General features: G+C 49.8%; 6 protein-coding genes across 6 annotated transcripts; 4 read left to right on the top strand and 2 right to left on the bottom strand.

The window, feature by feature from the left end:
• Positions 1–297: 297 nt before the first annotated feature.
• On the top strand, positions 298–3,877 carry Pdw03_8554 (Armadillo-like helical; the record flags this gene model as incomplete). Its single annotated transcript, XM_066102000.1, has 8 exons — positions 298–387; positions 451–529; positions 602–1,062; positions 1,128–2,505; positions 2,558–2,689; positions 2,748–3,293; positions 3,348–3,644; positions 3,708–3,877. The coding sequence occupies 8 exons, from the start codon at positions 298–300 to the stop codon at positions 3,875–3,877; spliced, it is 3,153 nt and encodes a 1,050-aa protein (XP_065957083.1).
• A 1,932-nt stretch (positions 3,878–5,809) lies between these two features.
• Positions 5,810–6,285, top strand: Pdw03_8553 (DEAD/DEAH box RNA helicase (Ski2), putative; the record flags this gene model as incomplete). The annotated part of the gene is made up of 3 exons (XM_014678204.2): positions 5,810–5,827; positions 5,877–5,948; positions 6,025–6,285. 3 exons carry the CDS (start codon positions 5,810–5,812, stop codon positions 6,283–6,285), a joined length of 351 nt encoding a protein of 116 aa, XP_014533690.2.
• A 364-nt stretch (positions 6,286–6,649) lies between these two features.
• Positions 6,650–7,576, bottom strand: Pdw03_8552 (Actin cytoskeleton protein (VIP1), putative; the record flags this gene model as incomplete). Its single annotated transcript, XM_014678203.1, has 3 exons — positions 6,650–7,256; positions 7,360–7,446; positions 7,497–7,576. 3 exons carry the CDS (start codon positions 7,574–7,576, stop codon positions 6,650–6,652), a joined length of 774 nt encoding a protein of 257 aa, XP_014533689.1.
• A 357-nt stretch (positions 7,577–7,933) lies between these two features.
• On the bottom strand, positions 7,934–8,918 carry Pdw03_8551 (Protein vip1; the record flags this gene model as incomplete). The annotated part of the gene is made up of 3 exons (XM_066101999.1): positions 7,934–8,524; positions 8,594–8,667; positions 8,723–8,918. The coding sequence occupies 3 exons, from the start codon at positions 8,916–8,918 to the stop codon at positions 7,934–7,936; spliced, it is 861 nt and encodes a 286-aa protein (XP_065957082.1).
• Positions 8,919–9,852: 934 nt separating this feature from the next.
• On the top strand, positions 9,853–11,433 carry Pdw03_8550 (carbamoyl-phosphate synthase, mitochondrial precursor; the record flags this gene model as incomplete). Its single annotated transcript, XM_014678200.1, has 1 exon — positions 9,853–11,433. One exon carries the CDS (start codon positions 9,853–9,855, stop codon positions 11,431–11,433), a length of 1,581 nt encoding a protein of 526 aa, XP_014533686.1.
• A 2,835-nt stretch (positions 11,434–14,268) lies between these two features.
• Positions 14,269–17,987, top strand: Pdw03_8549 (Carbamoyl-phosphate synthase, large subunit; the record flags this gene model as incomplete). Its single annotated transcript, XM_014678199.1, has 3 exons — positions 14,269–14,611; positions 14,770–17,819; positions 17,880–17,987. 3 exons carry the CDS (start codon positions 14,269–14,271, stop codon positions 17,985–17,987), a joined length of 3,501 nt encoding a protein of 1,166 aa, XP_014533685.1.
• Between the last annotated feature and the right edge of the window lie 616 nt (positions 17,988–18,603).

The following is an 18,603-nucleotide window of genomic DNA, read 5'->3' as shown; positions in this document are numbered from 1 at the left end:
AGTTGCCCATGGCTCATAGTTCGAAAATCCGTGTGTGCGGCCTCTGATTAGCTGCGGGGCGACCGCCTCCCGAGAAGTCGGGAAAATCGAAAAAAATCCCCCTCCTCTCGAAGAACAACATCTTCTCTCCCCTTCTCTTCAAGATCCACACGATCTATTTAGGACATTAACGTCCTTTCAATCTTCGACTCTTTCCCCTCGCCCGTCTTCCATCGGCGCCGGTCCGCGTCTCCCCCCGGGTTTCTTAGTTTATTTGGAGATTTTTTTGACTTTCTGGTGTTGGGGGATTGTTGCGCGATGGATGTCACAGCCCTCCGAGATCGCATTCAGTCTACTCTAGACGCGAATGCCGATATTCGCCGGCAAGCAGAGCTTGATTTGAAATATGTATGTGCTGGATCGACTGGCGGGGTACTAAATGTCAGGCTCACACATGGTTGATGTATCCAGGCCGAGACGCAACCCGGATTTATCAATGGACTCTTGGATATCTTGCAGGGCGAGCAGAACAACGCAGTCCAGCTTTCTGGTAAGCTTCTGGGTGTTATATCGGTTCGCGAAGGAAGTTCTGTCTCTTACTGACCCCAACTTTTCCCTACAGCTGGTGTTTACCTGAAGAACCGAATTACACGTGGATGGGCCCCCGTTGAAGATAGCCCGCAGCGTACGCCGATTCCTGATGCCGAGAAGCCCAGTTTCAGGGAGAGACTCATTCCTGCACTGGCCTCGACGCCTCCCAATGTGCGCAATCAACTGGTTCCCCTCCTCCAGAAGATCCTCCAAAACGACTTCCCCGAGCAGTGGCCTGGATTCTTGGATCTTACTCTGCAGCTCCTCGGTACCAATGACGCAAGTACGGTCTATGCGGGTCTGCAGTGTCTTTTGGCAGTGTGCCGGGTTTACAGATTTAAGGCCGGTGAGAAAAGAGAGGAGTTCGATAAGATCGTGGAGCTTTCATTCCCCCAGCTGCTTAGCATAGGATCAAAGCTTGTGGATGAGGAAAGTTTGGAGGCTGCGGAGATGCTCCGTATCGTGGTAAAGGCTTTCAAGCACGCAATTTACGTCGGTTATCCTGATTCTAGTCTGCGCGTGGCTAGGCCGTTCATACTGACTTAATGCGAATTTAGTTCGAGCTTTCTCCATGCCTACAGACCCATCAGGCGACTGTGGACTGGTGCACACTGTTCCTGCGTATTGTCTCTAAGACACCCCCTGCGAGCTCCATGGGTGATTCAAAGGAGGAGAGGGAGATGAACCACTGGTGGAAATGCAAGAAGTGGTCATACGCCAACCTGAACCGCCTGTTCATCAGATATGGCAACCCCACTACGATTACGAAATCATCCACCCCCGACTACACACCGTTTGCGAAGACCTTTATCAGCACCTTCGCCCCCGAAATTCTCAAGGGATACCTGACAGAGATTGACAAGTGGGTGTCTAAGACACAATGGCTCAGCAACTCCGCCCTTTCATATACTTTGGTCTTCATGGAGGAGTGTGTCAAGCCCAAGGCTATGTGGGACCACCTGAAGCCGCACATGGACAACCTAATCGCCCACTTCGTTTTCCCGATCTTGTGTCAGTCTGACGAGGACATTGAACTGTTCGAGGATGATCCATCTGAGTATCTCCACCGCAAATTGAACTTCTACGAGGAAGTGTCTGCTCCTGACGTTGCCGCCACAAACTTCCTGGTTTCCCTCACCAAGAACCGCAAGAAGCAGACTTTTGCGATTCTCACATTCGTGAATAGTGTTGTTAGCAAGTATGAGTCTGAGCCGGAGGAGCAGAAGCAGCCCAGGGAGAAGGAAGGTGCTTTGAGAATGATTGGATCGCTTGCTTCCGTCATCCTGGGCAAGAAGAGCCCGATTGCCGATCAAGTTGAATACTTCTTTGTCCGTCACGTTTTCCCCGAATTCCGCAGTCCTCACGGCTTCCTCCGTGCTCGTGCTTGCGACACCTTGGAGAAGTTCGAGCAGCTCGACTTCAAAGACCCGAACAACCTCATGGTTATCTACCGAAACATCCTCGAGTCCATGACCGATTCTGAACTTCCTGTGCGAGTCGAGGCCGCCCTTGCTCTGCAACCTCTTATCCGTCATGATATTATCCGTACATCGATGCAGCAGAACATCCCACAGATCATGCAGCAGCTTCTCAAGTTGGCCAATGAGGTCGATGTGGATGCTCTGGCTAACGTTATGGAGGATTTTGTTGAGGTCTTCTCTGCTGAGCTTACTCCCTTCGCTGTGGCGTTGAGCGAGCAGCTTCGCGATACTTACATGCGTATTGTTGGTGAGCTTTTGGAGCGCAATGCTTCCAAGGGTGGCGACGAGGATGGCTACGGCGACTTCTTGGACGACAAGAGCATTACCGCTCTGGGTGTGTTGCAGACTATTGGCACCCTCATTCTCACGCTCGAAAGCACCCCTGACGTGCTTCTGCACCTTGAGACCATCTTGATGCCCGTCATCAGCATCACCCTGGAGAACAAGCTTTATGGTAAGTTGTTTAATCTATCAAGTGGATGTCCAGCCCTAATTGGTAATTAAAGATCTCTATAACGAAATTTTCGAGATCATTGATAGCTGCACATTCGCATCCAAGACCATTTCCCCGTCCATGTGGCAAGCTTTCGAGCTGATTCACAAGACCTTCAAAGCTGGTGCAGAGCTGTATCTCGAAGGTAAGTGTTTTACATCAGTTCCCGCGATTTGAAATTCTATTGACCATTCTGCGTGCAGACATGCTCCCCGCCCTTGACAACTATGTCGCTTATGGCTCTGATATGCTGGTTCAGAACCCAGCCTACCTCGACGCTATGGTCGGTATGGTGCAGGACATCTTCTCTGACGAGAAGGTTGGTGGCGTTGACCGCATCTGCGGGTGCAAGCTTGCTGAGACCCTGATGCTCAACCTTCGGGGTCACATTGACCAGTATATTCCCCTTTTCATTGAGATGGCTATGCGAGTCATCGACGCCGGCGAGGCAAGCACCAGATCGTACCGCATCCACTTGATGGAGATGGTCATCAACGCCATCTACTACAACTCAGCTCTCAGTCTTCAAGTTATGGAGGCCAAAGGCTGGACCAACAAGTTCTTCAGCACATGGTTTGCCAACATCGACAACTTCAGACGTGTACACGATAAGAAGCTGTCAATTGCCGCAATTAGCTCACTGCTTACTCTGAAGGCTGCCGATGTTCCGGTCAGTGTCCAGCAGGGATGGCCCAGACTTTTGCAGGGTGTGACTAGACTCTTCCAGACCCTGCCTGCTGCTCTCAAGCGTACGTTTCCCCTAACCCCCCGGCATGTTCCCCTAAGGCTAAGAAATTATTCAGAACGTGAGGATGCTACCAGGGAGTCCGACTTTACCCTCGATGACGAGGATGATGAGGACGACGAGGAAAACGACTGGGATGGAGATGTTGAGTGGGACGAGAACGAGGTTGAAGCAGCTCTGGAGGAGGACGATGTCCCCGACGAGAGTGCCGCTTACCTCGACTTCCTCAACCAGGAAGCACAAAAGTTCGGCTCCTACGCCGATGATGACGATGATGACATGGACGAGGAAAGCCTTCTGGAGACCCCTCTGGACAAGGTTGAGCCATATGGCATGTTCAAGCATGTCCTGCTGAGTAAGTGATCTCTGCGAGAGCATCCCGGATCCTTTACGTATCACCCGCTAATCTCAACTCCAGGCCTTCAGCAAGAACAGCCCCAGCTATACGAGAGTTTGACCAAGGTCCTCGGCCCCGAAGAACAGCAGGTCATTCAAGGCGTCTTCCACGAAGCCGACGCCAAGGCCATGGTCGCCGCTGCCAACGCAGAAGCTGCCGCCGCCGCGGGCATGCAGGCCAACGGCAACTAAGAGACCGATACCGGGATGGATTGAGAAAAACCAAAAAAAGCCTCGAATTTCCAATGCCTCGGCCGTCTAGTCTCTATTTCTTTCCCCATTTCCACATTTTCCTCACGAGACCATATGCCCCTTTCATGTCTTTCCTGCTTCTTTAGATCATGTCCTATCTGCTCTGTACCTCCGTGTTTCTTTCGTCATGTCTTTTCCATGCCATGCTCTCGCTGATGTACTCTTAAAAGTCCTACCTGTGGACATTCCGCTCGAGGGTATTTCCCCCTCACCCTCCTTCTAATCTTTTTCGATGCACAGATTCCCCTGAAGACACCCTTGTTTCCTCATGATATAGTACATCAGCCATGCTACGAATGTTGGATAACAGTTCTGGAGCCTGTAGTGCCGTAGATACCAGCCACTTAGGTGGACTCGGAATAACTCCACATTGTTATGTTGTACACGAAGTTTTCAAACCCACTCACGTAGGTATCTACAGGTCTCGAAAGACGCACAACAAGGCGCCAAATCCAACAGATGAATTCCCCCAACAAGGTGGCTGCAGATTTTGATTTTTGGAGGAACACCCTTGAGACCCTTTTGGGAGTTCCGAAGGCTCTGAGTGCCGAATCTCACTGGCACGATGCTTTCATGCCAGCCCATTATCGGAGCTCCCGTCTGGATAAATCCCAAACTCACTGCGCTCGAACTGGAGATGATGGTTAGCTTGGAAAGAAGCCGGTTGGCCCAAGTGTACAGAGGACTATCAAAAATGGATAGGTGATGAAGATCGAGTTGTCTATCTCGCCTAATTGCCCAGGAATTGGAACAAGTGCAAGTGATGAAGCATACCGTATCCATATCATGTAGACACTGGAGCGTGCCACGCAATGTGTTGCGACTGAAATAACCGGCCTTGCTGATCAGCACACTGAGCCAGCACTCCACTACCTCCAGGAACTGCTTCATCTACTGGTGCTGTGCAGCTGATGTGATGACAAAAACTGTATCATTCAACCCGGAATCAGGCACTAGCCGCACTTTTTCACTTTGCGAAGTTCGAACCCCTGAGGTGCGCGAAGATGCTGTATTGAAGCTAGGCACTCCTGTAGCACCTGCTCTGATGGTCCCTGAGCTCCAATAGTCACCGGCTTCCACTGAAGATTTTTCCTGCGCTCTTCGCTACGATGAATAGCCCCGTCATACCAATGAAAGCCGCTTCTTTTGCTACGAGTGAGGTACATTCAACCAGGCAAAATCGCATTCTGTTGATCACAATCATTGTTTTAGCTATGCAAAAAGCAAGACAGGCAGATATCCAATTGATTTTAATTCTTTTTTAGGTAGAGAAAGACTGACTAGGAGTTTAGAGCGAAGAAGATGTGAGGTCAAAACAAACGTGTCGAATGACGTCATCTGAATCAGAGGCAATTATCAGATCCGGACGTCGGCACGGTTCTCTTTTAAATGTCAACTTGAAGACCCGCATCAATTGATGTTATAGGAGCAGGCAAGCTCTAGATTTACTTGCGATTTAAAAGTCTTTTGATGTCCGTTCTTGCTATAAAAGTCTTTCCATCCATCTTCCATTCCATTGCTACATCACCGGGCAGGTGGAACAACAATGCAATGGTTAGCAATAGACAATTGGCCATATCTGGGACTAGCTAGCCGTGAGATAAGACGGATGCTAGTTGAGAGATGTTATTATTGTAAAGCAAAGAAGTTGAGGAAATAGTCCAGTACCGATGCACCTATCAGGATCTATGGTTGTACAGCCTAGTAGTACAACTAGCAAGTAAAGATGATTGTACCCCGAGAATCATATGTAGTTATTGTAGATAATGGGGTGCAACACTATTGAAATATAAAGTTGGTAGTTGTACGTCGGTAGAGCATAGAGACACGTCTTCCAAGTGCCACTCCACAACGTCATCATGATGAACCCCAATGACCGGTTTAGCTAATGTCAGTTGATTTCCAGAAAGGAATAAAAGGAGCACCTGTTTCTTTTTAGATTCCAGTTTTGAAATGCAAATACTCTACATCATCCATCACTAGGGCTGTAAAGGCTATATATCAATTGAAGGTCAGTATCAGGATCCCCATCTTACATGTCATTTTCCCTCTTCAATTAAGATACTCACACTTGTCCCTCTCCGTAGCACATTGTCTCCAACTCCACAGCATCCACAACAATGTCTGCTCCCTTATCTGGCCGCCAATCTCCCCCTCCGGAGCATCAATCGGGCGCCCAGCAGCAGGACACTCCCGGCTCTGGCAAGACCAATGTCGGCAAACACCCAGCTCCCGAGTTCTCGCATAAGTCGTCGGAGGACTTTAAGAACAATGTTCTGACGAGCAACCCTGAACATCCGCTGGAGAAGATTGAGGCGGAGAAGTTCGCCAAGGGAAAACAACATTAAAATGGGGCATCTCTTGCACGTGCTTGTGTTTTCGTATTTTGGATATTGATGTCATGAAGAATGAGCTCAAAGAAATATGTTCCTTTGAGCTATGTACTTAAAGTTAAGAAAAACGAACAAAATCTTTGGGTGATATCAAGTTTTATGTCCTTTTGCATTGCTTATTGAGTAACCATAATTATCAAAGGCTCGCTTGGTAGCAAGAGGACCCAAAGGTTATTACACAGGCAGAGTGGGGGGGAAAAAAAACTATGGACATGGAATAGCATCATAAAAACGGAGAGGATAAAGCAGTCGACCCAAAGGAAACACGCCCAGCGCAAATAATCATCTCCGTATTAACTTCAGACCTCATCCCGATCGCTTAAGACTTCTCAGTGGGCGCGACAGCAGCTTCAGGCTGAGAAGGAACAGTAACAGGCTCAGCAGAGGTAGCAGCAGTCTCGGCCTCCCCAGTCTTACCCTGCTTCAGATCCGCTAGACGACGAGCCTCGGCGTGGATATCACGCACCTGCTTATCGGTCTTAACGTAAAAGTCACGCAGCTTCTGGCCGGAAGGGTGCTCCAGAGCCTTCTCGAAGTACGAGCTCAAACCGCGCCAACCAGTAACCGCCTTAGTGGAGATCTTGTAGCTATCATCGATGCCCTTAGCGCGCTCGGTGGCATTGTACTTTTTATCGAAGTTGGCGAGCGCCGAGGTGAAGCGGCTCGAGACTCCGTGCTTCTGGTCCAGCGCGATCGCCTTCTCGATCGCATGGTCGCTCACAACGTACCCATGTGCCAGGTATTCTGCGAAGATGCGGGATCGGGGCTTGTCTTCCTGTGCGATGTGGTGCTCTTCTTCCTTGATCTCGCTGCCGGCACCGGAGGCTTGAGCTCCAGCTAGGTCTTCGATGTTGTGGACTGCTTCGACATGTACAGCAGAGGCACCGAGTTGGGTCTGATCTAGGAGGAGGGCTGTTTTGGCAGCGCTGTTTTTTTTTTTTGAGAAATAGGGTTAGTTTGGGGTTTCATATGGGCTGAGTGCGGGATGCGGGAAATGAAGTTGAAACTGAGTGCGGGGTAGCAGCTTACGCCTCCTTTTCAAAGGTCACAGCGGCAGACTTTTGAGCATCGGCTTCCCCGGAGACGGGAGTGATAGAGAGAGTGACGATTTTTCCACTGCGTCAGTTAGCGTATTGTCAGATAAAATAAGATCTGCGACAATTTACCAGAAGCTGAAGAAGTCACGAACCTCCTTCTCGGAGGTTGTTGACGAGATGCCAGAAACGTGGACAGTGGAGTGAGACATTATGATGTTAGGTAGATGGAGAAAAGAAGAAACCTGCAAAAGAAATCTACACGTCGCACCATTTCCCCGGTGGGATGCGACTATTTATCTAACGAGGCCTACTGCGCCACAAGTGACGTGGTGACGTATTGGCGGGGCTGTTGCACCGCCTCGCATAGCTAATTTCTTTCTGGTTTCTTGTTTTATTGAGCTGTTTAATTGGGCTACCTGATTTCTGATGGAGCTGTCTCATTTCACATGTCAAAAATAGAATTTCATTGAATGAATTTGCCTGCAAACCTCCCGATGTGAAAAATTTGGGCTCTGCCTTTATGGTGGTTATGCAACAGAATGATATGGGTTGGGATGGGAGTCAAATCAGGCATCAAGAATCTTTTCAGCCAGTGTGGCAGAAGCCTTACTTGCAGAACCCTCCCTTTGTCTCTTTAAAGTCTGCTCCAGATCCCGCACGCGCCTCCTGAGCTGTTCATTCTCCCGCTTCATGTATTCTACTTCCAGCCTGTGGTGTGTGGCCTCCTCAAACCGCGTCAGCGAGCTTCCAGGTGAATAGCCTGGGTGGTTCTGTGATGCCGAGTTCCGGTATGGGTAGACGCTGTTGTTGTTGTGGGAGAACGAGGATAGTGACCCGATGGAGGGTCGGCGAGATGTGACGGATGGCTCTCGACTGCGAACCGTTCGAGTATGGTCGGTCGGGCGATATAGGATCTCTCGTGATGGAGCAATTCCAGTGACACTTGCGGACTGTGGACCCTGGTTTGCTGAACTATGTGAACTGTGGCTCGAATTGGACCGGTTTCGTCGCGCCGAGTGAGAAGGGGCTGAGCTGCTGAGGGTGGGCGATGCCCGTGCGCCATCTGCCTCGTTAAATGTCGAGGTGGAGGATGTTGTCGATGCCACGGATGCTGTCTGCTGGCGGAGAATAGATAGTTCTCGGGTCAATCGATTCACCTGCGGGGAGTTTTGATACGTTGGCGATTAAGGGGTAGGCATACTTCGGGGCTCTGAAATTCCACTTACCATCGCTTCTTGCTCTTTCTCAAGCACTAAATGGAGGTCCGAAGGCGTCAGCGGCTGAGGATGGCGCAATGGTCCTTGTTCCGTTAGTCGAGGAGCTCGTCAAAGTGACGCCTGCCACTAGGGACTTACCCTGGACAGTTCTTGTGATCCTATAATCGCCAGTTCCGAGTGGTGGACTCCCTGGGGGCGGGAGTGCTGCAAAGATATGAGGACCATGAACTGGCTGTCGGGGTGTTGGAGCCTGCGATGCCATAGTAGGTGCCGATGTCGTTGGACGAGATTGTGCCATAGTAGAGTTGGAACCAGCGCTCACGTCGGAAGCCATGACCGTCAGGAATGTTCGGATGAGATAACTGGTAAGTTTGCTTTTCAGTACCTACAGTCGGCATGAAAGTCAAGGCGATCGAACTATAAATGTTTCAGCCTTGGAATCAATAATTAGCAACAGTCAGGCTTCCGGAATTGTGAATCAAAATACCCCTTGATGCAATTCCAGAGAGACTTTTGAAACATACCAGTTATGGAGGGGTCAAAGGCCTGATCCTTTCTAGAAGGGATTTGAAATAGGCAGGAAGCGACCTCAGAAATTTGGGCTTCTCTCTTGCTGTGAGATGTGAATCCTTTGTCGCTTTTGGATTGGGCCGTGCACGTAATCTGCATCTACTGGATGTACCTGTACATTGTAGCTATGGAGATAAAACGGTGACATTCCAGCCTTTAGGAACACATCTACACTACTTGGCAATAGGACAAAGCCGACACATTAAAGGGATGATTTAGTAGCTGTCTGATGACAGAGTTCATGAACACATTCGTTAATCTCCTTGCAATGATACAAATGAACGGAGAGAGAGGGCGAAGTTGACATGGTGGTCAGGCCCCTTTTGAGGCATATTGGATGTCTTAATTGAAGCAATCTAGTAAATTGAGCGATAATAGGCTTAATCCGTCGATCAGCATCTCCAACCCTCCTTTAAAGCCCCCATAGATCATCATATTCAACATATCAGAGCTCTGGAGATGCTGGACTTTCCTGCAAACCAAAAAAAAAGCTCCACTTTGGTCCCGGGGACCTCGGGACCTTGATCTGCGTGTTACATAAGCCTGCGATCCACGAAAGAGGGTAAACAACTTCAAAACGAGATTGTGGATTTTGAAAGTGAAGTCTTCCTAGACCTATCAGGGTCTCAGCCTGTCTCCCCAGATATCTTAGCTTGCATAGCGACCTGGGCACTTCCAAACCCCCGCCCAATGAAACGATGGCCCGACTCAATCCCCCTGACGCTACCCACATTCCACCCATTCTGAAACCGCTCGCTCCTTACATCAAGTCACGCCAGGAAACTCTTCGAATTCGCCAGGCGCTGACGTCTTATCTGCGTTCATTTATCGAATTCGACGATCAGTCAAGAGATCTTGCTCAATCCCACCTGTCGTTGTGTGCGTTGACCGACGGTGTTGCCAGCGTCAAACGTTTCCCTGCCGACCTTCCTGGGCTGAGGAAGGATTATCTGAAAGCGTTGTCCGCCAATGTTGCAGCCCGCAAAGATTTTGCCTTGGTATCTGAGAATGTCGCCTCGTTAAGGCGCCAGAGGACGTCCCCGAACCGACCTTCTGAAAATCCGGACCTGCAAGAGCCCGGCACCGAACTTCGTGAATACCTTGCCCTCCTGCGCGATCGACGCCGCCATTCCAAGCTGCAGGTGTTTCGGAATTATCTTGAGGAATCTAAACCGCGCGATGCGCGAAGCTTCGAGGACATTGTCAATGATGGGGATCAAATTCCATTGCCGGAGGTAGATGCAGAGGCGGGGCGCATGGGCACCGAAACGGACTTGGATGAATTGTTACATAACCTTGAGAGAGCAGTTGTCCGCGCGAGGACTCAATTGGACCGCCAAAAGCAATTATTTGAGAAAGCCAAAGCACAGCATGATCCCCGAGCTGAGACTCCAAATGCCAAAGTGCAAGCCTTGCAAACGACCCGGGACGAGCTAGTACAATGGGTGGAGGAACGGCTGGTTGGTCAAGGGGATCTGGATGAAAGTCTGCCCCAAGAACTTCATCCGGAGGAAACCAGGGAGGCCCAGCGGGGGCTAGAGAATCGCAAGAGGCAAATTACAGAGCAATATGCTGCATATCTACAAGCCCGGCGAGATCTCCTCGACGCCGCATCCAGAGCTTGTCAGCCAGTCAATGTGCTCCAGAAGCCTCCGTCACGGACAACCAACAAGAATGAACTCGCCATGCCAGAGATGCTACCACCCAACCCAATCGACGTCCTATCATACACAAACGAAAATCTGGTCCCGCTATTGAAGAGTGAAAAGTCGTTAGCTCTCCAGAAATCCTATTTATCAGGCTTGCTCTCAAAAGAAAAGTCCACGACCCTCCGCGCTCTCAATCGTCTGAGCGATGAATCCCACTTACTCCCCGAATACCCTACTCCCGCCCGCCAGTCGCGGGCTAGTGCTCTCAGCTCGCGAATCCAGACCCAGAGATCAGATCAGACCCCGGATGAGGTTGTTGATCTTGCTGAGGCATGGGCATTTGCTTCTAACGCTGCAGCTGCCAATGAGCGAGAATTTGTTCAGCAAAAGATCGCATTGAGTACTGAGGTTGCGCAGGACGCTCGACAAACCCTGGCTGATGTATGTAGGACCCTCAATCAAGACCTCGATGAGGTCATGCTGCAGGGTCAGGAGAACCGAAATGGGTCTGATTCCTGGGCCTTCAATGCTCGCTCCGCGAGAGAGATGTCAAGAGGTGGGTCACAGATTGAGAAACAATCGAGTGGTCCGTGGTCAGGTCTGAATGGGAGAGTGGGGGTTGTAGAATAATTGTACTAACTGTGTTGTATTCATTGTATTGATACTTCCTAATGTATAACATATCCTACCGGCTCATTTCAACCTTTACACCAGCCATGTACCTCGGTCTTCTAGTGTAGCTCTGAGTTGTCGAGGTTTGTCCGCTTTCCGACGGTGCAGGGATTTTCGAATGTCATAGCATCCAATTCGATTGTATAGGGCACTTGAATCAATTCTAGCAGGATAGTCTGGTTGTCAGTTAGTTCCCATAACAAAGCTTGTTATATGCAGTAAATTCCAGATCCTTTTTCAAGATGACCATGAAACTATCTAACTTGCGTTTTTCACAAGCGAGCCGGCCACCCCAAAACACATGGTAGATGAGATTTCAATATCTTCACAACCATGAGTTTGTTTTAGCTCTTTGTTTGTCGATAGTCATCGATACGACTTATTGATACTATCCATCAATTTCAAACATGGTAGAAGGGCACAATTAAGTTGAAACCTTTCTTCAAACTCGCTTAGGAGACTAGAGATCACCCACAACATAGGAGACCATACGGAGAAGTTTCTAAAGACCCTCCCGAGGTACAATTCGAGGAAGATTATCTCCCGAAGTCATTTATTGCGAGGTTCACGATGTAAAGGTTCCTTTTGTAAGGTCAGAGTCTCAGTTCTGAAACAGGACACGGAACATACGCTGATACTTGTGGTTGGTGTATATATAAACAGATCCGCCAAATCAATTCAAAGTGGATGGATCCATGGATAACTACTCCGTAGTCACGGCTTACTTATTTGTCATGTTTGATTATATAAGCCCAGCTGATCACCTCAGGGCATCCCTGGAGGAGCCTAGGACATGCACTTTCTTCATTTTTTGACGATTTCAAAAGCCGCCCACTACGTCCGATAGTTCTCTTCTGTGCTGCAACCTAAAAATCACTATGGGTGTGGGAACCTCTACTCCCTCTTCGTTATCTACCGATGCAATGGATGATCGCCCTCATAGTCCCCCTCTTGGTCTCCTGAACTGCATGCTACAAAAGATGGGGGGTTATCACTATCTTGGCTTCTAGGTCTCCATTTCTAGTCCTGAAGATTCCATGGTTTACAACTTTGATTCTATGCTTTATAGGACCATGCTCTCTGTCTACTTGGATCTCCTATATGGGGGTTTCTCCTATCTATCGTCAATATTGTGATGCTGCTTCATGCCGCTATTATCGTTTCAACAATTTATCTCCACTCATGCTTTTTGTCTTGCCTATCATTTACCGGGCGTCAGACCGAAAAGATAAAACTCCCACGCTACCCACGACAGAGACGCAACAACAAAAGAAGCAAGTGGAGAAAGTCTTGCTCTAACATCAATAGGAGATCATGGTAGGTTCAACTTTGCCTTGACCTATTATGTGCGTGTTATGTTGCTGTCAAGCAAACTCGAGGTTCAATTTCAAAATACACCCCATAGATCCCATGTTTATGTGCCCGATTCTCAGACTGATGCTGTGTCCGGGATTATTCAAACCAGCGATCTATTTGTGACCTACACTGCGGGTTACTATTCTCCATTTCTAGACAAAATTACCCGAGAGTCTGGTGGAAGACATGAAACGACCGTTCGTGACCTCATCCTTCTGTCGATTCTTTCGTGGATGCCTGCCACTATTCAAAACAAGCCAAGTTCCTCTCTCTCTTGATTCGTTCTATGATTTACTCAAGGTCCCTCTTATCAGTCTAGAGGGTGGGCTTTCCTCTGTGCAAGACTTGCTGGTCTCGTCTCTTCATTTTCAACCACATCGCTATTGAGACCGACCCCAGAAAGGTCTGGCCATTCTAAATCGTCTGCCTTATCTTCCAATCCAAGCCGACGAGATCTTAAGACTTTAAATCCTTCATGTCTACTCCGTACAACACGAAAAAATCACAATGCTTTGGGGGCCAGTGGGGCTAACTTGATTATCATGTCAGGAACTTGCAAATGATGTCCGGGACCTCACAAGCGACGAAAAGGAGTAAAGGATTGTGACTAAATGTATCAATTAATTGTTAACCCTTGGAGGACTTACTGAAGACCGAGCCAACCACTAAGCAGCCCCAAGTGCCTAGACTCACTGAGCAACGAACACTGCTAATCAAAGATGCATCCTCCGCACGCGCTACTTGAATGATCAAAATCATTGTGAATAGGGATCTTAAACAGGCGTATTAGGTTAGCCAGTTTGGGTAGCCAATTCACTGTTAATTAGGGTTGTGGTGTAATTTGTTGCTTGAAGTCGAGAGATAAGAGATAGGGTGGAGGTCCGGCATCGGCATTGTCCACAGGTACATCATAGGGTGACACGCATGGATTTTTTGCCGTAAGCTCCCAATTGCCTACCATATATTTTATCTTTTCCATATGACAATGTAGATATGGCCATAGAGAATTACCTAGAATCGATATATAAGATAGTATCTACATGGACATCCGATTTAGTGTATATAAGAAAGATATTTGCCGAAAGATCCCCCGTCTCCACATCCAGGTTTTGACTCATCGCGTCCAAAAAAAAAAATTTAGAAAGAAAATAAGAGCCAAAAAAAAAGGGAAAAAAAAGAAAGAAGCAAGGAAATACAAAATCAACCTCTTCCTCAAACCATTAACCTTCCTTATTAGATCCTCCAGATCTAGACCTATATCTAGGTATCATCCCCAATTATCCCCCGGCTTTCCCTCGTTCTTCAAAAGTGGAGCCGTATACGGTGAAGGGAGCAAGCCAATTAGCGACTTTGTGGCGGAAAAAAAAGAATCCCATCAAAGCGTAGACTCATCCTCAACACATCTCTCAGCAATTGAAACATTACCTTCGGTGCGCAATGGTTCTTGCTGCTCGATGTGGGCAGGCCGCGGCCTTGCTGCGCCAGCGCTGCATTGCTGAAACCCGCCCGGCACTCTCTCTTCGCGCATTCTCATCTCAATCCATCCGTTCAACGGCCTCGACTCTACGCTTGCAGAAGATCCCCACGGCTCGATCTCAGCAGCTCCGTTCTTTCTCTAGCACCTTGAACCGCCTGGCTTCTCAGCAGCCCCCAGTCGCCGAGTCTTACCTCGCTAGCGGTGCGGTCTCGACCAGTAGCAACCTCGTCGATGTCAAGAAGGTCCTCGTCATCGGCAGTGGTGGTCTGAGCATTGGACAGGCTGGAGAATTCGATTATTCCGGTAAGTTGGAACCGTTTGGGGGTGAAATTTTTTGGCGCGATTAGATCAACGCGCCAGTCCCCACGGGGGTCTAGACGGCAAGCTTTTCTGCGGGGAAACCTCTAAAAATCAGTTCAGGTGACAGCAGTAACTAATTTCTGATTTGTGGGATAACACAGGCTCTCAAGCACTTAAAGCTCTCAAGGAAGCCGGCGTTCACTCAATCCTGATCAACCCCAACATTGCGACTATCCAGACCGACCACAAGCTTGCGGACGAAGTCTACTACCTCCCCGTTACCCCCGAATATGTTACCCATGTCATTGAGCGCGAACGTCCTGATGGTATTCTCCTCACCTTCGGTGGCCAGACCGCCCTGAACTTGGGTGTGCAGATGAACCGTATGGGCACCTTTGAGCGCTACGGTGTCAAGGTTCTCGGTACCCCCATCAAGACCCTCGAGACAAGTGAAGACCGTGATCTCTTTGCCCAGGCCCTGAACGAGATTGATATCCCTATTGCCGAATCGACCGCCGTTGAGACCGTTGAGGATGCTCTCAAGGCTGCCGAGGAGGTTGGCTACCCCATCATCGTCCGATCTGCGTACGCCCTCGGTGGTCTGGGTTCTGGTTTCGCTTCCAACCCCGATGAGCTCCGTGACTTGTCCTCGCGCTCTCTGTCTCTCTCCCCCCAGATTTTGGTCGAGAAGTCCCTCAAAGGCTGGAAGGAGGTCGAGTACGAAGTTGTCCGTGATGCTGCCAACAACTGTATTACCGTTTGCAACATGGAGAACTTCGACCCTCTCGGAATCCACACTGGTGACAGTATCGTTGTTGCCCCTAGTCAGACTCTGTCTGATGAGGAGTACCACATGCTCCGCACTGCTGCCATCAAGATTGTCCGTCACTTGGGCGTTGTTGGCGAGTGCAATGTCCAGTACGCTCTGCAGCCCGATGGACTCGACTACCGTGTCATTGAGGTCAACGCTCGTCTTTCGCGTTCATCTGCTCTGGCTTCCAAGGCCACCGGTTACCCTCTCGCTTACACCGCGGCTAAGATTGGTTTGGGACACACTCTTCCCGAGCTCCCTAACGCCGTTACCAAAACCACCACCGCCAACTTCGAGCCCAGTCTGGATTACGTTGTGACCAAGATTCCCCGTTGGGACTTGAGCAAGTTCCAGCACGTTAACCGCGACATTGGTTCCGCCATGAAATCGGTTGGTGAGGTCATGGCTATTGGTCGTACTTGGGAAGAGTCCCTGCAGAAGGCCATCCGTCAGGTTGACCCTCAATACCTTGGTCTCCAGGGTGATAAGTTCGATGATCTGGATGAGACTCTCCGCAACCCTACCGATCGCCGCTGGTTGGCCGTTGGACAGGCTATGCTCCACGAGAACTACTCTGTTGACAAGGTCCACGACCTGACCAAGATCGACAAGTGGTTCTTGTACAAGATCCAGAACATTGTGGATTGCAACAACGAGCTCAAGGAGATCGGCAGTCTCTTCGGCCTCAAGCAGGAGATTATGTTGAAGGCCAAGAAGCTCGGTTTCTCTGATAAGCAGATCTCTCTCCTGGTTGGATCCACTGAGGATGATGTACGTGCCCGCCGTAAGTCCTTTGGAATCACCCCTTGGGTTAAGAAGATCGATACCCTTGCTGCCGAGTTCCCTGCCGATACCAACTACCTCTACACCACCTACAATGCTTCCTCCCACGATGTTACCTTCGATGACCACGGAACTATCATTCTGGGTAGCGGTGTGTACCGTATTGGTAGCTCCGTTGAGTTCGATTGGTGCGCTGTCAACGCCACTCTCTCCCTCCGCGAGATGGGCAAGAAGACCGTTATGATCAACTACAACCCCGAGACCTACTCCACTGACTTCGATACTGCTGACAAGCTGTACTTTGAGGAGCTCAGCTACGAGCGTGTCATGGATATCTACGAACTCGAGGCTGCTAGCGGTGTCGTTGTCTCTGTCGGTGGTCAGCTGCCTCAGAACATTGCCCTCCGTTTGCAAGAGAGCGGTGGTGCCACAATTCTGGGTACCAACCCTCTGGACATTGACAAGGCTGAGGACCGTCACAAGTTCTCTTCTATCCTCGACAGCATTGGTGTCGATCAGCCCGCCTGGAAGGAATTGACCTCCGTCGCTGATGCCGAAACCTTCGCCGACACTGTTGGTTACCCCGTCCTGGTTCGTCCCAGTTACGTCCTGTCCGGTGCCGCCATGAACGTCATTTACAGTGTTGATGAGCTGAAGGAGAAGCTCCTGAATGCCGCTGCTGTTTCCCCCGACCACCCCGTGGTCATCACCAAGTTCATCGAGGGTGCCGAGGAGATCGATGTGGATGCCGTCGCTTCCAACGGTAAGCTGATTGTCCACGCCGTCTCCGAGCACGTCGAGCCCGCTGGTGTTCACTCCGGTGATGCCACCCTCGTGCTGCCCCCCGCCAACCTCGACGAGCCTATCATGGCCCGCGTCAAGGATATCGCCGAGAAGGTCGCCAAGGCCTGGAACATTACCGGTCCCTTCAACATGCAGATCATCAAGGCTGACCAGGAGGGTGCCGAGCCCGCACTCAAGGTGATTGAGTGCAACCTGCGCGCCTCCCGCTCCTTCCCATTCGTCAGCAAGGTCCTGGGTACCAACTTCATCGACGTCGCCACCAAAGCTCTCGTCGGCCGTGATGTCCCCGAGCCCGTCGACCTCATGAAGGTGAAGCGTGACTACCTGGCCACTAAGGTTCCCCAGTTCTCCTGGACCCGTCTGGCTGGTGCCGACCCCTTCCTGGGCGTCGAGATGTCCTCTACCGGTGAGATTGCTTGCTTCGGCAAGGATCTGATTGAGGCCTACTGGTCTTCTCTCCAGTCCACCATGAACTTCCGCATGCCTGAGCCCGGTGAGGGTATCCTGCTCGGCGGCGATATCACCCAGCCCTACCTGGCCAAGATTGTCGATTATCTGAACCCTCTTGGCTACAAGTTCTTCGCCGTCAACCCCACTGTCAAAGATCACCTCGAGTCCGCTGCCAACGTTTCCGTGCAGCTGATTGAGTTCCCCAAGAAGGACAAGCGTGCTCTCCGCGAGGTGTTCCAGAAGTACGACATCCGTGGCTGCTTTAACCTTGCCAAGACCCGTGGCAAGACTCAGCTTGATGAGGACTATGTCATGCGTCGTAACGCTGTCGATTTCAGCGTGCCTCTCTTCATGGAGCCTAAGGTATGTTTACGGTGCTGAATGCCCGAAATGAGTTAAGTCACTAACCGATCCTTTCTACAGACTGCCCAGCTCTTCGCTCAGTGCATGAACCAGAAGCTGCCCCGTGTGGAGGGTATTCCCTCCGAGGTTCGCACCTGGTCCAATTTCGTCGGCGGCAAGGCACTGTAAATCTCTGCTTTTTCTTTGCACAAAGTGACAGAAGAAGAGAAGAAAAAAAAAGCCTCACCATGTCGAGGTAAAGAGAGACAGGATGTCAACATCTCTTTCCGCTCGATATCCCCTATGACCTCCTCCGGTCCTCCCGTCATGATTTTCCAACATAGGACAGGATCTAAACTTTCTGTATTGTGTAGTGGGCAGGGCGATCTTGTTGATAGATGGCGCGCATAGTCGTTTCGGCCTATTTTAATTTTGGTACTCTCGGGTTGGAATGTTGTCTTTTCTTTATGAACTGTTGAATTGTTCTTCATCTCTAATCTCTACTCTACGGCGAATCAAGGTCGGATATAGATGTGTAGTGCTCATATCCTCCTGATATCTTACGAATTTGACCGTGCTTTAAGATCCCTCCTTCAGACTGCGTACTTGTGCATCTATTTATTCAGGCTTGTACTAAACATGATTCGTTTCCAGGAGCTCAGCCACAATATCCGTTGATAGGGCTATGAGGAGCTTGAGCCTCTTGTGGGCGCCAATTATGTTGTGGAAGATCATTGATATCTCACTTAAAAGGGCTTCGTGACAGCAAAATTGGCCGACCCTTGCGACCAGTGCAATTCATGGC

Source organism: Penicillium digitatum, chromosome 3 (genome assembly GCF_016767815.1).
Source record: "Penicillium digitatum chromosome 3, complete sequence".
Classification (NCBI taxonomy): Eukaryota; Fungi; Ascomycota; class Eurotiomycetes; order Eurotiales; family Aspergillaceae; genus Penicillium; species Penicillium digitatum.
This window is presented reverse-complemented; position numbering and strand designations above follow the sequence as displayed.